This window comes from Schistocerca cancellata, chromosome 8 (assembly GCF_023864275.1).
Source record: "Schistocerca cancellata isolate TAMUIC-IGC-003103 chromosome 8, iqSchCanc2.1, whole genome shotgun sequence".
NCBI lineage: Eukaryota > Metazoa > Arthropoda > Insecta > Orthoptera > Acrididae > Schistocerca > Schistocerca cancellata.
The window spans coordinates 559,862,428-559,882,683 of NC_064633.1; the positions used below are offsets into that span (position 1 = coordinate 559,862,428).

The following is a 20,256-nucleotide window of genomic DNA, read 5'->3' on the forward strand; positions in this document are numbered from 1 at the left end:
ACAGGTGTTATCACTTTTCTGTTCGGTAGCGAAGTGGCAGGCTGTGGATTGTATGCCCATCCTGTCTTAGATGTAATCGTACAATGATTTCCTCACCACGAAAGTCAACAAGTTTATTATTCTGGTCAACAATACACAGCTCCAAATATCCCAATGTCTGAGCTGTCACTGGAAAGTATATTGCATTGGCAGGGGTCTCAACAATCTTATACCCTGTTGCAACTGAGGGGAAGCATCCGTAAATAGTGTGAATCAGACTATCGTTGAGATAGGAGTTCATTGCAATGGTACACTCGATACGAATTGTGATGACTGGGAGTATGTCCACTGTCTGATCCGACTTGCAAAATTTTCTTGGGTCCTTCTTCAAAATCTGTCCTTTTGTGAAACCCAGCAGGCACCCTACTGAACCTTTCTGGTTAAAGTCAATTGCATTTACAGTCCTTATTTCAGATCTAAGTGTACTGATGTTTGCACGTAGTTCAATACCTTTTCCAGACTGTTTTAAGACTTCGTTTAAATTTTCGATATCGTATGCAGCCGGTTCTATTTCCACGATATCTTTTCCACCATTAATATCCAGATGCAGTCTATTGTTAGTCTGAGTGATATTCGGGATGCTGTTGTATGTCTCCAGTCCAATCAATGCAATACTGTATCGACCAATGCTCAAATGAATTGGCAGGAAGAAATTTGCACGCAATACAGATGATCGTTCTTTTAATGTCAAAGTGTACGACATTGCATCCGAACCTCAACTGATGAAGGAATGTTTAAAGCTCCTCCTTATATAGTGTGCTTCATCTTCTTTTGAATGTCAAGAGAAACATGAAGCATAGATGTCCACAGAGGTGTGTATTAAAGCCCTGATAGCGTCGATAATTGTAGAACACATGTCTTCTGTGAGTGAAGTATTGTTGTAATTCCACTGGTGGCTGCATGTCACCAAATGAATCGAAATAGCAGACAGTATCGGCATCTCTCATAACGTATGACACCCAGTGGGTGCCGGGGCCTCCAGCAACATCTAAACTCACAATACCGCATTCACTAGTTTTCCACATAGTCCCCGGTAATGTATCCCGCATAAACACACCAAGGACTTGAATTTATCTCTAACAAACTTAAGAAGATCTGTATTTGTGAGTGGTCGATTTGGTAGTACCGCTAATAGGCTTTTTTTTATTTATGAATAGACCATGCCTTTTCCTGTACGGTTTCAAGTATAGTCCTTTCCCAATGGCTGCGGCTTCCATCATGCAGTTATGTCTTCTTGCCTCTTCTAACTGTGCTTGGGAGTTTTGCGTGTTCTTGACCATTTGAGCAATAGCTGCAGCACCACCAGCGAGGGAACCTACTGCCAAGAGTGTGGAGAGGACCGGGATGAGAAAAGGAATAAAACTGCTGGATGTCTTGGGTATTGGTAGAGCTCTAGATGTTTTAACGTATTGTCTTCTTCTTCTTCCCACATCTTTGTGCTTCAGTGTGTTTTTAGCTGCATACATTGCTGTCAGGATACAGTTCTTCAAACAGCCCTTCTTGACCTTTTTCTTCTTGTTTAGCGCGCAGCATTCATAGCTCGCTTGAAATTCATCACTCCTAAACCCAACTTGATTTTTCCACACATGGTTTTATCAACTGCAAATGCTGCAATGCGTTGACCTATACCAATATCCTTTCTTCCCCATATCTCCTTACCCTCATCAGCTAAAATCCTACCTGCAATGTGACGACTTGATATATGTTTATTTGCATCGTATGCAATGTAGTGTTCCATTCACGCTTTGTCGAGCAGATTAACTCTCTTATCACCTTGCGCCAAACGTTTCTGAAGCTTTGTCGTAGGTCCACAGTAGTTATACCCAGGGATGTGTAATTCCACTAGTAGTTTGTCTAGAATACCACCACCTCCTCTAATGCGTCTCCTAGCACGCATGTTACACTACTGTGGTGGTTGTGGACAAAGCATGCCCATTATATAGCAGATTGGCGGCATCAGTCCAGCTGTTTTGTGTAGCAGGAAAACCAAGCCATTTGGCTAATGCTTAATTTCCCGAGCGTCTTATGACTCTCTCCATGAGAAAAACATCCGGTTCTGAGCTTTTTATACAACTCCTCAGTGTAGAAGGAGCCTGCAATTTCTTCACCTTCACTATCCTTCAATATATAAGTTCTAGGAGTCATTCATTGCACCTTTGAAACTGTAAATATCTCAGTTGACCAGTTTCTCAAATGCCGTCTTGTGTTTTGAGATATGCACCAAATCACCTACATTAAATATCTTTTTACGTGGATACAGCATCTTAATGTGATAGTACATTGTATCCATGAGTCCATTATCACAAACATCGATGAGTCCATTATCACAAACATCGATTGGTCTCATTTTTATTGTGCTATGTTTGGTTCGATTATACTGAGCAATTATTTCTGGGAGTATATCTGTCCATTTGTATGAGCTGCGAAGGTTAAAAAGCATCCACATTCGACCTTTTATTGTTCTGTTCAGGCACTCCATAAAACTTGCCTTCAGGTGAGTGAATGTTGAGTAGTGATGTATTCCGTACTGCTGCATCACTGTCTTGAAATGCCTAGTGTAGAAATCCCCACTGTGTTCAGTTTGGAGGTTGTCTGGGCATCAATTCGTTCCTATCTGTAGCAAATGCTCAAAAACATCAGCGACATTTCGACCGGTTTTTGTTTTGACGGGTGCCACCCAGGCGAATTTGAAGTATGTATCAATAACAATCAAAATGTATTTGAATCCATTATTCTCATGTGAATATTGCCTCAAATCTACAAGATCAGCTTGCCACAAGTCATCCAAGCCTTTAATCATAACATGCCTGCGAGGGTATGTTTTACGTGCTGGCTTGTGCAGTTCTCGAACTACTGTCTCCATACTTATTCGATTATACCTGTGTCTCTAAGCTCCTAGATTATCGAAACAACCTCATTCGAATGAGCTGTATTACCTGCAGCAGCTGATGCCATGAGCAGCCACAGTCGATCTATTAGTTCGTTGGGGTCGTCATAATATATGAACAGAGGGTTTTGATTGTTCACTGCTTCATGCTCAATGTCAATACCATCATTGCTGCTGCCATTGTTGTTTTCGCCTTCAAGTATTTATTTTATAATGGTTTTATATTTCTAGTTGCTCAGGCTTCTCGTGATCTTGTGTACACCAATCATGCGCAGTATTTCACGGTATGTTTCCCTATCATTAATTGAATAATTTATAGTTTTTTTTTTGGGTTGGTCTTAGGAAAATAAGATTCATTAAGCTGGGTGTTCTCTCAAACCTTCTATCACCAATCTGTATTGTGTCTTCAGTTACAGTTATAGTATGCGTACCCAACATGTACAGTCTTCCCCTGCTAACGCCGAATGTTCTATCTATCTGACCTGGGGTGTGACGAATAATGAACTCATCACTGGCAACACCCTTGTTATCGTGTGTTTTTGAATTTTGCCGAGAGCTGTCGGAGAGACTCAGTAACTGGCTTAAAGGTCTCTCTTAGTGTTTGCTGTCGATCCATATGCCCTAACCTCAGCAGCTATAATTTTTCATGAACTCCTTTACATGCCTGAATCACTTTCTGCTTCATTGATATCTTGTTGTATACTAACCAGACATCTCCGCAGTGTGATGTCAGTCATTTTCTTCCTCCTCTTACTATGTTCCTGATTGCCCTTCTCAACAACAAGCAAGTCTACATCTATTTTCCCCTGAATAGCATCGACCTTTTCAGTTAAGTCACTTACTATTTAATGACTTGATTAACTAGCTCATTTAACGCATTCACCATTCTCAGAAGAGTCTGGTAATACATCTCTAGTTCCCTGCGCATACCTGCAACTTTATGTGCCATAGCTCGAATTTTAGCATCTAATTACAGGTGAATGTTCTGTCTGTGTACACCCATCCTCTCAGGTTAAGAGGTAGACCTACGCGTGAATTTATCCACGGTGTAGCGTAGACTGATGTGCTAACCTCTCTTATCATGCTATATATGCAAAAACTCTTGAGAGTTTCACCTGTACCTACCACCACTCAGTTTTTGTGGTTTATCAATAACAAGAAACCCATACTGTGAATAATTCCAGCAACCTGCACATATCTCTACAAAATCATTGAACGACATGTCCGTTCTGACATGTGCCTGGTAAATGTGTTTCAAATTCAGGTTGTCTTGTTTGAAGACTATAATGAGGTTTGCGTTATCCCTAACCAGCTGTTTGGGGATTCTGGAATATGTTTGACTTAGATAAAATACATCAGCACCCACATGATGACCGAAATAGAAATATTTTCGAATTTGGTCTTGGTTTTCCACAGCAAAATTGTCAAATATGAAGACTGTGTTTGGCTTTGCTTTTTCAGGTTGAGGGATATCACCACTTTCACTGAATGTTGTGTATGTAACACCATCTACACCATACAATATCTCTTGCAATACTTGGGTTGAAACAGTGTTTTTGAGAATACACAAACATGTTCAAATAGGACCCCATCTACATGCGTTAGCAGAGTCATGAGGACATTGGTCTTCCCACAACACAATTGGATGGACCTACAATAATTGATCGTATATTATCAGGAAGGAGAATTCTGTTCTTCTTCTTCTTCTTCTCCAGGTCTTCATTTGCAGTTTCACAGGACCAGTCACCGACAACAAAGTCCTTGTGGCGAGGGTGCTTCACCCAGCCTGCCATGATACTAAATGTGCCTGGTACAGACAAGTAGTTGACCTATATATAGAAAAATACAGTTGAAAGGATAATAACAGTATGTGTAGCCACTATAGTTCCATCACTTAACCGACTGAGCTATACTGACTACACAGGGAAAACAGCTATATATTTTACTCATGAAGAGTAACTTGATCATCTGAGTAACTCGTATAGCATTGAAGAAAAAAAAAAATGGTAATAGTTTGATTAAAATGAGAGAGAGGTATGAAATAAAACACGAACACGGTATGAGATGATAAATAAATTATTTATTTAAAAATCATTCGTAGGGTGTAGTATTTCAGGACTATCATTAGAATCTGTATGTATCTTCTTCTTCTTCGCACCTGTACAGTATTTACCAAATAAAGCTTTATGGAAAGCAATAAGTTCAGCACGTATCTCACTCAAGCCAATAGATGACTCACAGTACTCAGGTTTCTCACATACACATTTCATGTGTTTGTCTTTAGGTTTGGGCTTCATGTGCATACAAAGGTGTTGCTTAAGATCATCAACATGTATACTATGCATGTGTAGGGAGTTTACATCACCATTGTGTGCAGAGTCTATGCTAGGCAACCAACAATTCAGTCTGTCCAGTGTGAGACGTATGGCAGAGTCTAGATCGTATAACCTCATAACTGAGGGATGTCTTAGATAAACACAGTTGTCACCCAATTTCACACATAATGCACAGTCATCATACACTGTTCTAATAGAGTGTCACACCAGGGGGAGAATGAGTTGGATAATATTCGGTATTCATCTGCTGATTGATGTAGCGCTCTGCACCACATATTTCATCCCAGTCGAACTCGGAAATTGGCACTTTAACACATTTGGATACATTTTCAGTCTCCATTCTGGCATGCAAGCCCAAGACATGATGCGCTTCTATAGCAATGTTCACGCGTTACGATCCTCTGGGAGTTAAATTGTATGCGGAGGTGAAAAGCACAGGTGTACTCGATGCCTTCTTCTTATCCACAGTATCTGCACTCTGTGAGTGCACTATCACAGGAATGTTCTGCTGGGATGTGTCATATGTTGGCGACAAGTGCTGACCTACATCTTGTTGTTGTTTAACACCACCAGTGACAGCATTCGATGTGTTGTGTGCAGATCGCGTGTACTCATCACTTAAATCGATGAGTGGGCTATGTGTGCCACAGGATCACACGCAGCCGTTACTGGTTCAGACGTGCTAGAGGCTGTTGCTATAGTTCTCAACGAGATGGCAGGCGAAGTTGCTACAGGTCCGGACTTGTCCGAAGAGCTAGGCATGTTGGCACTCGACCATGTTGAACAAAGGCGAGGAAGCATTAGATATGGACCAATATGTGAAAACTTTGAATAATAATAGTAATAAGGCTAACAAGAGAGAATAATGTGATATGGGATACTTACTTTTCCGTTTAATACTGTTCTGCATGACTGTGCTGGAGTGCAACTGCTGTTGACGCTTCATCCTTCTTCTTCTGCTGACTGACTGAACAAGACTGAGGCCCCAGAGCTGCTGAGCCTCACCTATGTCTCCTACAATGACGTCATCAGATACTTCCATCCTACTGGCTGAAGTCGAACACGTGACTCGATTAAGGGTTCCTGTCGGTTCCTGCCATTTCCCCCACCCCAGAATGTCATCAGCTGACGTCACAGTAGCGCCCTCTAGTACCGGTGCTGGGTACTAGCTCCAGACCATGTGGTGAATACACTGTTTGCAGACATCTTGGATAACGGTATTGTGTCATCAGTTGACGTCATGGTAGTGCCCTCTGGTGCTGGCAATATGTACTAGACCATGTGGTGAACACACTGGTTGCCGCCATCTTGAATAACGGTACTTGCGTCATCACCTGACATCATGGTAGAGCCCTCGGGCGGTGGCGATATGTACTAAGTCAGTTGGACTCTGGACCTTGTGGTGAACGCACTGGTTGATGCCATCTTGGATTACGTCACAGATGAGAGCGCCCTCTGCTGGCGGCTATGTGTACTAAGTCAGTTGGAGTCCAGACTTCATGGTGAACACACCTGCATGAAATTGGTTAGATAATAAAGACATTTCTCCAAGTCCTTTTCCCACAAATCCTTAGGAGGAGGTGGCGGTCGAGCGACTGAAGTTAGTACAAGTGTCGTTTCTTTCACGACATTTTCTTAGCTTAGCAGCGAAACCCCAAGTGACGTTTGTTTACTGGCAAAATTCAAACTTGGCGCCAGTTCATAGGAGGAAGTGGAGGTCGGGTGACTTAGGTTAGTGGAGGTAGACCAAGTGACATATTTTCCCGTGATTTTCTTTGGTTAGTAGAGATAACTGCGGTGTGATGCATTATCCTGTTGGAATTTGAACTTCCCACCATTTTTTCTGGGTGAGGGGGCGTGGCACTTTCCCGTCAACATTCAAACATGCCACCATTTTGGATGACGTCATGCACTGCTGCCAAGTCTACACGCCACCATCTTTGATACATCTGGCAACAATGCAGTGTCCCAGAATCAGTGTTGCCAAAATACTGAGACAAGCAAGACAGTACACATTTCTTCAATCCTTAAGTCCTAGCTTTTTCTCTCTCTAATCTTGCCACAGCTTTATATGGCATACTTTCCTTTCTGGGAAAAAATCTATTACCTCATCAAAGTTCATCAATGTTTTGCTACATGAAAAAACGATATGTTGTTGTCTAATACTAGAAAAGCTGTTAATACAAATTGTACCCAAGATTGGTGTGGTTTCTCGATCTGATTGTGTGTATTTTGTCACTCTCTGCTAGAAAAAACGAAATAGGCATGCTAATATTGCAGCAATTGTTACACACACCAAATAAACGAGGCTGTTTTGGCACAAATGGTCAGTTTTATAACACGACGGAATATAATTCACAAATTACCAATATCAAATGCCTAATAGGCCTACTACAAGCAAAAAGTTTTATGTTAGGAAATAGTTTCACATTTCATTCATACTCTTTGGCTTCTAAAGCATGAGATCGAAAAGTAGCAGTACGAAATTTTTATGTAAATTTGGAATCGTCATATTCTTCCGTAATTTGTGAGAGTCCCTGTTTCTTCTCCTTCCTCGTTCTAGCAATCTTGTTATTACTAATTCTGTAACTATTCCTGCCAGTGTCAAAACTGGTTAACTTCATTAACCCTGCCACAATTACCGGTTTAGTTATCCTGCATTTATTCTCCAGTTAGGCATTATTACGAGTTTGTACAACGCGTTTTCCGCGCTACTCCCAGAATAGAACTTTAGCGGCTGGTAGCCGAGGACTGTATAACTGGCCATTAGTAGTGTAGCGGTCTGGCCAAACATTTTCTGTCAAAATTTCATTTTCTTGGATACACAGAGAAGACAACACATAATCTTTGTTGCCTGTTATTCCTGTTAGTCATTTATTTTCACTCTGGTAGTCTGAATCTATGGATTTCGGTAGTAATTATAACAACACTGATCATTTGCAAACCCAGTCAACCATACAAACAGCGATTGGTATTCACTCATTCGGCTTTATTCCGCTCAGCTCGTATAGACCCATCCCCTTTTGTCTGCAGGAAAGTTTATTTCTAGATGGGACGGGGATTCCCCTGGCTGAGACATCACGCGCACAATGCACACATTTAAAAATCAACTTATGATTCATTCAGAAATCAGCTTAGAATTTGTTCAAAAACCAACAGGGATGTGTTGAAAATTATATGAGTAATTGATAGACCAACGTGTGCTGGATGCTAGGTGCTTTGTGAAACAAGGTCTTTTTCCTCAATAACCTAAGGCTAATATCCCAGCTTAGGGTACACTCCTATAGCATGTCTGACACTGGAACGATTTTACTACCCTTTGACTAGAGAATACTGTATATTTACTAGCTTCCAACTTACAAATGCTGCCACCTTCTTGACTCATTCAAATGTGTAATTTAAAGATGTGAAGTATCATTGTCAGTTTTATTAGTCTTGACTGCAAATGATAACACAAATCACCACTTTTATAGTTTAAACAATCATCTTCAGATAATTTGGGATAAAAACTAAAACTTGTATTGAACAATCAGATTGTGCACATTACACTTGGATGACGTTAAGTTTTATAAAAAGTATACGGTAGTGATTTGCAATAAAAACTAAAACTTGTATTGAACAATCAGATTGCGCACATTGAACTTGGATGATGTTAAGTTTTATAATGCAGTGGTGATCACCAAACTGCCGATTGGAAGCTACTAGCAGCTCACGGAGACATTTTTGGTGTGTCTGGTAACACTCAGGTTGGCTAACCTACATTGTTCCACTGAGCTCAGACCATGCTTGTGACAAAAACTACTTGTTTCGCCCACGCAACTACCACTGTCAACATCACAAATACTACAGTGTCATCATCACAGTTGGCTGAATATGTATGAGGTTGTGTATGTCATGATTTTGTTTGTATATCAGGCATTTGGCAATGTGGATAGTTTCATTTATGCATTGATACTAATCTAGGTTTGTTCTAACGATTGCATGTTCAATCAAAAAGCAAAAAAACTTATCTCTTTCATTTGGGATGGGAAACCGATTACTTTTTTATTCTTGCAGAGAACAATTGTGAGTTCTTACTGTGCTACGCAAGTGTAACAGATGGGAAGAAAGGGAATGCTGAACATCACTTCAAAATTATTCACTTAGGTATTACAAAGGATTTCCTGCTGGATTCTGTTCCAAGAAAAGGAAACGTAAAGCAGCTAAAATCCAAATTTAAAGTTCAACAATCAACTTTTTTAAAACCATTAGACAAGAACAAAGTAGCAAACTGAGGTGTCATTCTGAGTTTTAAAAATTATTGCATAACTGTATGAAGATCACGAATTAATCAAAAATGCATCTCTAGAAGCCACAGGCACATTATTTTATTGTTTCAAAAAGAAAACTGATATAACGTCTACTATTAAATCGGTATAGCTTTCTGTGAATACAGTGACAAGGAGGGTTGAGGTTATGAGTTCTGACAAAACTTCAGAACTTAAAACTGACTTTGATTGGTGCAGCTATTTTCCCTATAATTTGGTGAATCAACTGATAATTGTTGATACAGTTCAGATGGCTACTCTAGCAAGAGCAGCTTTTGATAATTTCTAAATAAGAGGTCACCTGATAAAGATTATACCACCAACAGGACCATCACAGAATGACATATATTGATATTATAAACTGGTCTTTCCATTCTTTATAGTGAACAAAGCTAGAGCACACGCAATTCACAGAGGTTTATTCACAGTGCTACCTTATGAACTAGATTACCAGTATGGTGATCTACTGCTTCATTCAGATATTTGTTGTCTTAGAAGAGGCAGAGATTTACAATGTTTAAAAGAACTTCTTCCTTTCTCACTAGAATATTTGAAAGAACAAGGTGAATCCTTCTGTGAACTAGAAACACCAGTTGGGCTGCAGGACTTTTCTTTTCTTGCAGACATCAACGAAAAGTTAAATATCCATAACTTGAAGCCCTAAGGTAAGGATAAAGATATTGGTAGGACAATTTCAGATGCAGCTTCATTTTTAAAAAAAATTAAAACTGGACCTGTGGGTAAAAAACCTCATCCAAGATGAATACTAACACTTTGCCTGTTTGAAACAAATCCTTGAGAAGCAAGGCTCTTGAAAGCCTCTTTACAACAGCAAACAATATATTGAAATTCTTTCAGATTTGAGAAGTCAATTCCACAAATGCTTCCAAGATTTCAGAAGCATTTGAATTGTTGTCAAATCACCTTTTATAGAGATTGATGCTGCAAAGTTAGCTACTTGTGCCATGGAGCATTTTGTTTTTCAAGAAGACAATGCTCCACTGGAGTTGGAACTGACTGATTTTAAAAATTATTTATTTTTAAAATCACTTTCTTGAAGCTCAGGAACTATTTGGCTTCTTGTACCTGAAGAAAAATACACAATTTTGGTCCAGTTTCATCTCAAAGTCATGGCAATATTCTTCTTTTTCAGTATATACAATAAGTACATGAACTGACTGACTGGCTTTCGAATGGCAGCCACTATCTGCTCTCCCAACACTATAAAATTTGTTCGCAACACAAAAAGTGTTCCACCATTCTCATTAAAATTATAAAGTCTGATAAAATAATTTATTCTAACATTAGTATTTTATTACTAATGACACTTAAGAAAGTAACTGAAGTACAGTGTGATGTCAATTTCTTTTCCTTACATACAGTTTAATTAAAATTCATTCATATTCATTGGCAATGTAAGTTTATAAGAAATACAAAATGTACTATTATTTTTAAAAAATTATTTCTGTTCTAGTTCCTTTTGGGAGCTCACATCAGGATAAAAAGAAATACAGTACCTCAGAAGCTTCATATGTCGGGTGAATACTGGTATACAGTATCCTAGTGTTTCACTCTCATATGTACAGTCAGAGCTTTACTGCAATTGATATGCCTATACCAAGAACTACAGGTCACAGAACTAACTTTCAATTCATGCGAAATTGCAGTGTTTGTCATAAATTTACAGTAGACTCAATTTAAACTACAGTTTGCCTACCAGTGTTCTTGAGGAGGCACCAAGTTTGACATCAGCCTGTTGTACAGGGAACCCGTGTTCAATCCCCACCACTAATAGTGTTTCTCGTTGGTAGGTCAAATAGAGCTGGGCCTAATTAGACCAGTGAAGACAATTGAAACTCTACCAAAAGGGAACTAGGGGATCTGGTTTCATAAGCTAGCATTCATGACATACATGCTGGTGTGCTAACCATCTGCTTCTTCAAGACTGCCACCTACTAATGTCCTATGCAGAAGTTTAACTGGTTGGCATTGTGTAATCTTCTGGACCCAATCACAGAATTATCTGCAGAAATTACACAGCGACACAGCATCTACGCTATGTGGTGAGTAGCAACTATCCTTTTCATTCTATTGTTTCAAACTACCTCCAACTCATATCAACACTGAATTTGCCACACAAATGTAAAGGTGTACAAAAACAATAAAACAAGTATATTACAAAAAAATGAAAAACTTTATGAAATCAGGTGAGAAATGTATCCAGCATCCAAATGTATATATTACAAAATGCTTTCTCTTTGTTGGGACAAAACATATTTCTTAAAATAAATAAATAAATGACATGGACTTGAACAATGAGGAAGAAAATTATACATCACCCACACAGGGCTCACAGTTTTTGCCCAGATGGAGTCAATGGAAATGGAAGGTTCCTTGCAAGACAAACTGACAAATTAAAAAGAAATGACAGTAGAAGTAAAAAAATATTACAGCCTTTATACAATATGTTTAATGCTAAATAACAGCAGTAAACACCATTAACTATTTGAGCACAGTGATAGTAGCACATTGATTGGTCTCAGTCAAACCCAACTTCTGAACCTTGACTAGTATCTAGAGTAAGGGAATCTGTGGTTCCTGCTGCACCATCCATACCATCTTCCTCTTCTTCTTCTTCCTCCACTTCCATTTCATACAAGCGAACATTTCTTCGACTCTCTGAGAGGATTACTGCCACCTGAAACAAAATTATATTGAAGGAACATGTCCAACTGTTAATATGGATCACAAAAAACTCACACTACCTAAGAAAAAAACATTGTGATTCCCCAGTTATCTAAATAATTTAAATTACAGAAACTGCAAGTGGACAGAGGTGGAGGGGGTCAGAGTGGGAGAGGGGGGAAAGGGTGGGAGGAGAGGGAGAGAGGGGGGGGAGAGAAAGAGAGAAAGAGAAAGAGAGAGAGAAAGAGAGGCTGGCGGGGGGGGGGGGGGGAGGGGGAGGGGAAGAGAGATATCAAGAATGTAAGAAAAGACAGATTGGTACTTACCGTAACTAAGACATGTTGAGTTGCTGACAGGCACAGTTAAAAAGACACTTACATAGCTTTCAGCCGCAGCCTTCCTTAGCAAAAGAGAAATGCACACCATTCATACACACAAGCAAGCACACCTCATGCACACATGACAATCAACTCTGGCATCTCAGGCCAGAATGCAACTATCGCATGGTATGCAAGCGGCAAACTGGAGGGGTCAGGGAGAGAGACAAACACTGGAGTGTGCAGGGACTAGAATGCTAACAGGTGCAGCATCAGGAGGTTGTGGGGCAGGGAGGTGGGGAAAAATGGAGAAAAGCGGGGGCAGGTGGGTGCTTGCATTGGCAGAGGGTGGCAAATAAAAAGGATGGCAGGAGAGAATGGGGAACAGATGACAGGACAGAGGGGATGGAAACTATTGGGTGTGGGGACAGTACATTGTCATAGGTTGAGGCCAGGATAATTACGGGAGCAGAGAATGTGTTGCAAGGATAACTCCCACCTGCACAGTTCAGAAAAGCTGGTGGTGGAGGAAAGGATCCAGATGGCTCAGGCAGTGAAGCAGCCACTGAAATCAGATATGTTATGTTCAGCTGCATGTTGTACCACAGGATGGTCTACTTTGCTCTTGGCCACAGTTTGGCGATGGCCATTCATCCTGGTGGACAGCTGGTCGGTAGTCATACCAATATAAAAAGCTGTGCAATGACTGCAGCACAGCTGGTAAGTGACATGGCTGTTTTCACAGGTGGCTGGCCCCTAATGGGATAGGATAAACCTGTGGCAGGACTGGAATAGGAGGCACTGGGTGAGTGGATTGAGCAGATATTGCACCTGGGTCTTGTGCTTGCCTGCAACTCAACGTGTCTTCTCCTATATTATTGTAGGAGGGGAGAGTGGGATAGAGAGGAAGGATGAGAGAGAGAGAGAGAGAGAGAGAGAGAGAGAGAGAGAGAGAGAGAGAGAGAGAGAGAGAGCACGGGGGGGGGGGGGGGGGGTATTTCTATTGCACTGGGTGTGGAGACCAATATCTTAAACTGTAACTTAGAATGTCTGGTCAATAAAGTGTGCAAATTAATTTTATCTCTAATTTTACAGCCCCTCCCCCAATGAATCACAGATCTTGTTGTGGTAGGGGTAGCTTGTGTCTCTAAATGATACAATAAATGAAGCCATTTGTGACCATGTTGGAAGGCTATTTGTGGAGAGGCTACACTACGCTATAGTTCCTGAGAAGTGGCAGCAGCCTTTCCAGTGGTTGAAACGGAAACAGCCTGGATCACTGACTAATCTGGACTTGTAATATTATCCAAACAAGGCCTTGTCATACTAAAGCGAGGGGAATCTACAGCAATTATATTTCCTAAAAAAATGTAACTCATGTGCATTGTTCAAAGTTAATGGCGGCATCCTCCCAAATAAAAAAGTCCCCCAGTTGCAATGTTAGACACTTAATTACATAGGTAGGTACACAATATTTGAAATGAGAAATTGTTATATTGAAGTAGGATATAGTAGAAATTAGTGAAGTGCGATGACAGGAAACAAGGAATTTCTGGTCAGGTGAGTATTGTGTAAAATCACATAGTGGTAATGCAGGAGTAGGTTTATTACAAACAAGTAAATAGGAATGCTGGTGCACTACTATGAAGAGCATAGTGGATAACTCATGATAACCCTACAAGTGATGATGAAACTGAAAATATATGTGACTTAAAAGAAATTATTCTTTAATTAACAAACAAAAATTTGGGATGGGGACTGGAATTTGATAGTGGAAAAAGGAAGGGATGGAAAAATTGTAGGAGAACATGGTCTCAAGGAAAGAAATTAAAGAGGAAGCCACTTTGTAGAATTTTGCTTAGAGCATCGCAAATACTTAGTTTAAGAACCATGAAAGCTGGTTATAGGTGGAAGAGATGTGGAGGGATCATGAAGTTTCAAGCTAAGGCTGAAAAACTTATAAAAAGTAGACAGATATGGAGATAGGACCTGCATTAGCTGACTGATATAAAATGCGAAAGGACAAATCAGAATGGTTAAACTAAAAATACAAAGCTGTAGAAGCAAGCACTGTTACAGGAAAGTTAGGTGCCACCCATAAGAAAATTAAAGAAACTTTTGGAGAGATAGAAGTATCTGTACAAACATCAAGTAAATTGAAGGCTGAATGAATTATATACGGAATTCACGTTCAGGCAGAAGAAATTCGAGAATAAATTAAAGCAAAACAAGGATAACTTATTGTAGTCAAATTAAGCCAAGTTATGCTGAGTAAATCAGACTAGGAAATAAAACAATAAAAGTAGTACAGGAGTTTTACTATATTAGAAGCAGCTGGCAGAAGGAATGAGGATATAAAATACAGAATGGCAACCACACAGAAAGCTTTCCTGAAAATGGGAAACATGTTAAAATCAAACATAAATTTGTGAGTTTGGAAGACTTTTCTCAAAGTATTTGTTTAACTACAGTCTTGTGAATACAAGGTGCATTCCATAAGTAATGTGACCAAATTCATAAAAAATCATTTATTGAATATATTCGTGCAAATAATCAAAAATTTTCAAAATAGCACCCTCTTGCGTTGATACACTTCTGGAGATGGTGTTTCCATGCCTTGAAGGCATCCTAGAATGCCTTTTCGGGAATGTCCTTTAGAGCTGATGTAACATGCATCTGGAGGCTTTGAATTGTGTCCCAATGTTTTTATGTTTTTCTTTCATGACTCCTTTTAACGGAGGGGGGTAAAAAAAGGGTCAGTGGGAGCCAGGTCAGGACTGTAGGGAGGCTGGGGAATCAATGGGGTTTTGGTCCTCGCCAGGAAGTCATTGACAATGAAGGCGCTGTGAGCTGGTGAGTTGTCGTGGTGAACTTTCCACATGTCCTTGATGTCGCTTCGGCAGCGTGAGACCCTCCTTTCAGTCTTTTGAGCACTTCCAAGTAGAAAGCTGAGTTCACTGTAGTCCCGGTAGGTACGAATTCATGGTGGACAATGCCTCTGATGTCAAAGAAGACAATGAGCATTGTTTTGATCCTGGACTTGCTCCTGCGTGCCTTCTTGGGACGGGGCGATGATGGGGTGTGCTACTCTGAACTCTGCTTTTTTGTCTCAAGGTCGTACTCAAAATCCACAACTCATCACCAGTGATAACTGAGTTTAAAAAATGAGGGTAATTTTCACACATTTCCAACACTTCTCGGCACCGAGGCACTCGCATGTGCTTGTGTTTGTCGGTCAACACTTTAGGGACGAGTTTGGCACACACCTTTCACATGTTAAAATCTTCGGTCACAATGCAGAAAATGGTTGTTTTTGACATGTTTAGAGTTTGTGCTATCAATTGAAGGCTCAGCCATCTGTCAGAGTTCAAACAATCGCGCACATGTGTCACATTTTTGTCGACTCATGCGGTTGATGGCCATCCACTGCGAGGTTCGTCGGTGACCTCCTCTCGGCCCTCCATGAACGACTTGTGCCATCGGAAAACTTGTGATTTGGACAAGCAATCACTCCCAAAGGCATGCTGAAGTAACGGAAACGTTTCGGTGGCAGACTTCCCAAGTTTAACGTAAAATTTGATAGTGTACCGTTGCTCTACAGAATGATCCACTGTGTTGTGTTAAATAAACTCAAAACGGAGTTGACGGAAATGCACGTCTTGACTCTCCGACAGCTCGCAGCCGAATGAGACAAAGAGCGTTTTGAAGCTAACACCACCTCCACTTAGCTCAGCCAGTTACAACACGTTGTGGTGTGCCGTTGCGACACAAAAAAAATTGATCGCACTACTTACGGAACGCACTCTGTATGAGCTGGGACACTCATGGAACACTTTTCCAAAGCCACCTTTCTTGGCATTTATCTCTATCTCACTGAAGTTCACATCCAAATCCCAGTCCACATGAAACCAACCAAAAAGCAATAATTTGTGTGTCTGGAAGTCTTTGCTGAAAGCATTTGTTTGAACTACAGTCTTGTGAATATGAGCTGAGACACTCATGTAACACTTTTCCAAAGCCACCTTTCTTGGCATTTATCTCTATCTCACTGAAGCTCACATCCAAATCTCAGTCCACATGAAACCAACCAATAAGCAACAATACCTCCACTTTAGCCCATAATATCCCTTTCACAATAAAAGTTCCCTTCCCTGGATTCTAGATATTCATGGCAAAGATATCTGCTCCACTCTCGAATTCCTCAACATCTATGCCAACAGCCTTCATCGGGCTTTTCTCTCCTACAGTTACCCCTAAGATCTTTCCATGAACAAATCTCCTGGGGAATGTTCTCCTATCACACTCTCAAAAACAGAATTCCCAATACTAAAAAAATCTCAGAAGCATACTTGATGTCGCCCAGTACTACCTAGGGCTAATGAATTACTCTAACAGACTAGGACTTTCTCAAGCTGAGCCTTGTGAGCCTTGACTGATTGACTGATTTTTTTTTGGGGGGGGGGGGGGGGGGGGTTATGGGACTGAACAGCGATGTCATCAGTCCCGTAGTTATGTGAGCAAAACAGAGGCATCCGCAAAAAGTGAGTGGATCCAGTCAGAGGTGCCAAATTATAAAGTGAGGAAGCTAAAAACACACACATTAGAATGCATAAATGGGTAGGTCAAATCTAAAAACTGGAAAAACAGAGGGATAAAAGAGTGGTCATCAAAAGGGGGATTGGCCAAGAGTCCCAGGCCCAGAAAACATTAAGAGAGACCCCAAGCACAACCACATTGCCGCTGCTTCAGGAGGAACTGAAAATAAAAACTACTTTCATGAAGGAAACTTAAGAACAGTTCAACCATCCGTGAATCGTCTGGTAATATTAACGACAAGAAATTTGGAAGGCTATACTTAGTACGAAAGGCCAAAAGAAGGGGGCATTCTATCAATATATCGGAGACAGTCAGTCTGGCTGGTCCACAACTATATTGTGGGGTTGGCTTATTGCACAAGATAAATCAATGGGTGAGCCTAGTATGAATGACGCGCAGATGGCATAAGACAGTGGACTCCTTCCAAGAGGAGCAGAAGGAAGAGCGCCAAACTGCAGTAGTCACCTTGATAGTGCAGAGTTTGTTACTGAGAGCATTAGTGCACCAGATGTCATTCCATGTCAGGGCAAAAAGAGATTTGATGTGAATCCGCATATCTGCACCTGGAAATATGAAAGGGAATGCTGAGCCTTGAAATGAGTTCATCTCTCCCTGATATCCTCTCCACACTACTGACTGCCACCTTTACTCTATCAAGCTCTGTAGCATCCTTGTCAAACCGTAAGATATTCCCAGACCATCATCCCTATCCTGAGGTTCTTACCCCTGCAATCATTTCCACTACAAAATCTGTCCCTTGCACCCATCCACCACCATTTACTCTGGTATCACCACTGGCAATTGCTGAAACTTTAAAGCCAGGATAAAATGTGAAACTATACCTGTTGTTCACCACCTAACATGTTCACTGGCTACTTTGTACATATGAATGAACTCCACTGAATTGGCTGAATGCATTAATGGACAAAGAAGAAATGTCTGTCCTCAAACAATTTAGCAGACAATAGATTAGTATCCTCCACAGCTTGATATGAAGGACCTGGGTGGCTACACTATTACACTGACCATTTGGGACCTCCCAAATGGTAATACCTTCCTTGAACTACAGAAATGGAAAATATTTCTTCAAGATGTACGTACTCCCTACCACTCTCCTGGGCTTACGCTAGTTAACTTACAACCCCCCAACCTTTGCATTTTTCTGTACTCCTCTATTTATTAATTTATTCAATAATTTATTGTCTTAATTTTCACTCTTTAATCTTTTGACAAAAGGAGGAGATATAAAAATGCAGCAAAGGAACAAGAAAAAGGAGATACAAATGTCTAAAAAATCCATAATTTTAATAAGTCATGGTTGCAAAATACTATCAATGAATTCTTTACAGAAGAACAGAAAAACTGGTAGAACGCAACATTGAGGAAGATCAGTTTGGATATGCAGGAACCGGAGAGGCAATACTGAACTTGCAACTTATCTTAGAAGATAGGTTAAGGAAAGGTAAACTTAAAAAAGCTTTAGACAATGTTGACTGGAGTACTCTCTTTGAAATTATGAAGGTAAGAGGGGTAAAATACAGAGAGTGAAATGCTGTTCACAACTAGTACAGAAACCAGATGGTAGTTATACAAGTTGAAGGGTATGACATGGAAGAAGTGATTGAGAAGGGAGTGAGACAGGATTGTAGCCTATTCCCAATATTATTCAATCTGTCCATTGAGCAAGCAGCAAAGGTAACCAAAGAAAAATTGGAGTAGGAATTAAATTTCAGGGTGAAGAAATAAAAATGTTGAGGTTTGCCGAGGACACTGTAAATCTGTCAGAGACAGCAAAGAAATTGGAAGAGCACTTGAATGGAATGTAAAGTGTTTTTAAAAGAGGATCTAAGATGAACATTAACAAAAGCAAAACAAAAGTAAAGGAATGTGATTGATTTAAAACAGACGATGCTGACAAAATTAGATTAGGAAACGAGTCACTAAAAGTAGTAGGTGAGTTTTGCTATTCAGGCAGTAAAATAACTGATGATGGCCAAAGTAGATCAAAGAAGACAGGATATAAAATGTAGATTGGCAACGGCAAGTAAAGCTTTCTGAAGAAATGAAATTTGTTATCATGGAATATAGGTCCAAGTGTTAGGGAGTTTTTTCCTTAAAGTATTTATCTAAGAGTGTAGTGTATGGAAGCGAAACATGTACAATAAACAGTTCAGACAAGAAGAGAATAAAAGTTTTTGAATTGTGATGCTACAGAATATTGCTGAGGATTAGATAGATAGAACATATAGCCAATGAGGTGGTTCTCAACAGAAATGGGGAGAAAAGATAACTGTGAGATAACTTCACTAAAAGAAGGGATTGGTTGACAGGACACATTTTGAGACCTCACAGGATCACCAATTTAGGGAAGTGTGGGGAGTAAAAATTGTAGGAGGAGATCAAGAGATGAATATAGTAATCAGGATCAAAAGGTTGCAGGTTGCAGTACTTATTTGGAGATTAAGAGGCTTGCACAGGATAGTCTTGGACTGAAGACCAGAACAAGCACATCATTTTGTTACCTCTCTATCTTTGTTTTTCTACATTTTCCTCCTACTTCTTTTAAATGCACTATTCATTTCACTTCCCATTTATCTTCCTCTTACGCAGTCTACCCTCTCCCAAAATATGTGGACAGAAGCTGGCACAGTGCTTGCCAGTGTACTATCTTCGATCTCTCAATCATCTGATACATCCCTCTTCATTAGTCTGCCCTCGTCTTGACAGCAGGCGGGTCTCTCTCAATCTGAAATTTGAGTGACCTGCCCCTCTCCTCCTTAAACTCCCCCAATTCCTAACTTTTTTCCTCCCTGAGGAAGACACTAACATTTCCAAAACCTAGGATAGTTGTTTCTACTTTTATGAGCCCAATCAACAGTACTTTGAATTTTGTGTCATGAAGGATGCACACAGTGGTGCTATAAAGGGCTTGGGAGCAGATGTAAGGAAATTGCTATGAGAACAATGTGCAATGGGGACAAAATGTGAATGGAGCCTGAGACAGTTGCAAGGTACGTACATGCGCTTATACAATAACATAAGTGAGGGAAAGAAGGATGTGTGTAAATCATATCGAAAAGGGATGGGAA

At 40.3% G+C, this 20,256-nt stretch overlaps 1 protein-coding gene across 11 annotated transcripts in view; it reads right to left on the reverse strand.

The window, feature by feature from the left end:
- Positions 1-11,750: 11,750 nt before the first annotated feature.
- Positions 11,751-20,256, reverse strand: part of LOC126095728 (anaphase-promoting complex subunit 4) — a 135,818-nt gene continuing 127,312 nt past the window's right edge. For all 11 annotated transcript variants that reach the window (XM_049910496.1, XM_049910491.1, XM_049910495.1 and 8 more), the window contains one exon: positions 11,751-12,267. In XM_049910496.1, the coding sequence (XP_049766453.1) occupies positions 12,109-12,267 (159 nt within the window). In that variant the 3' untranslated portion in view covers positions 11,751-12,108. The remainder of the gene's footprint in view (positions 12,268-20,256) is intronic.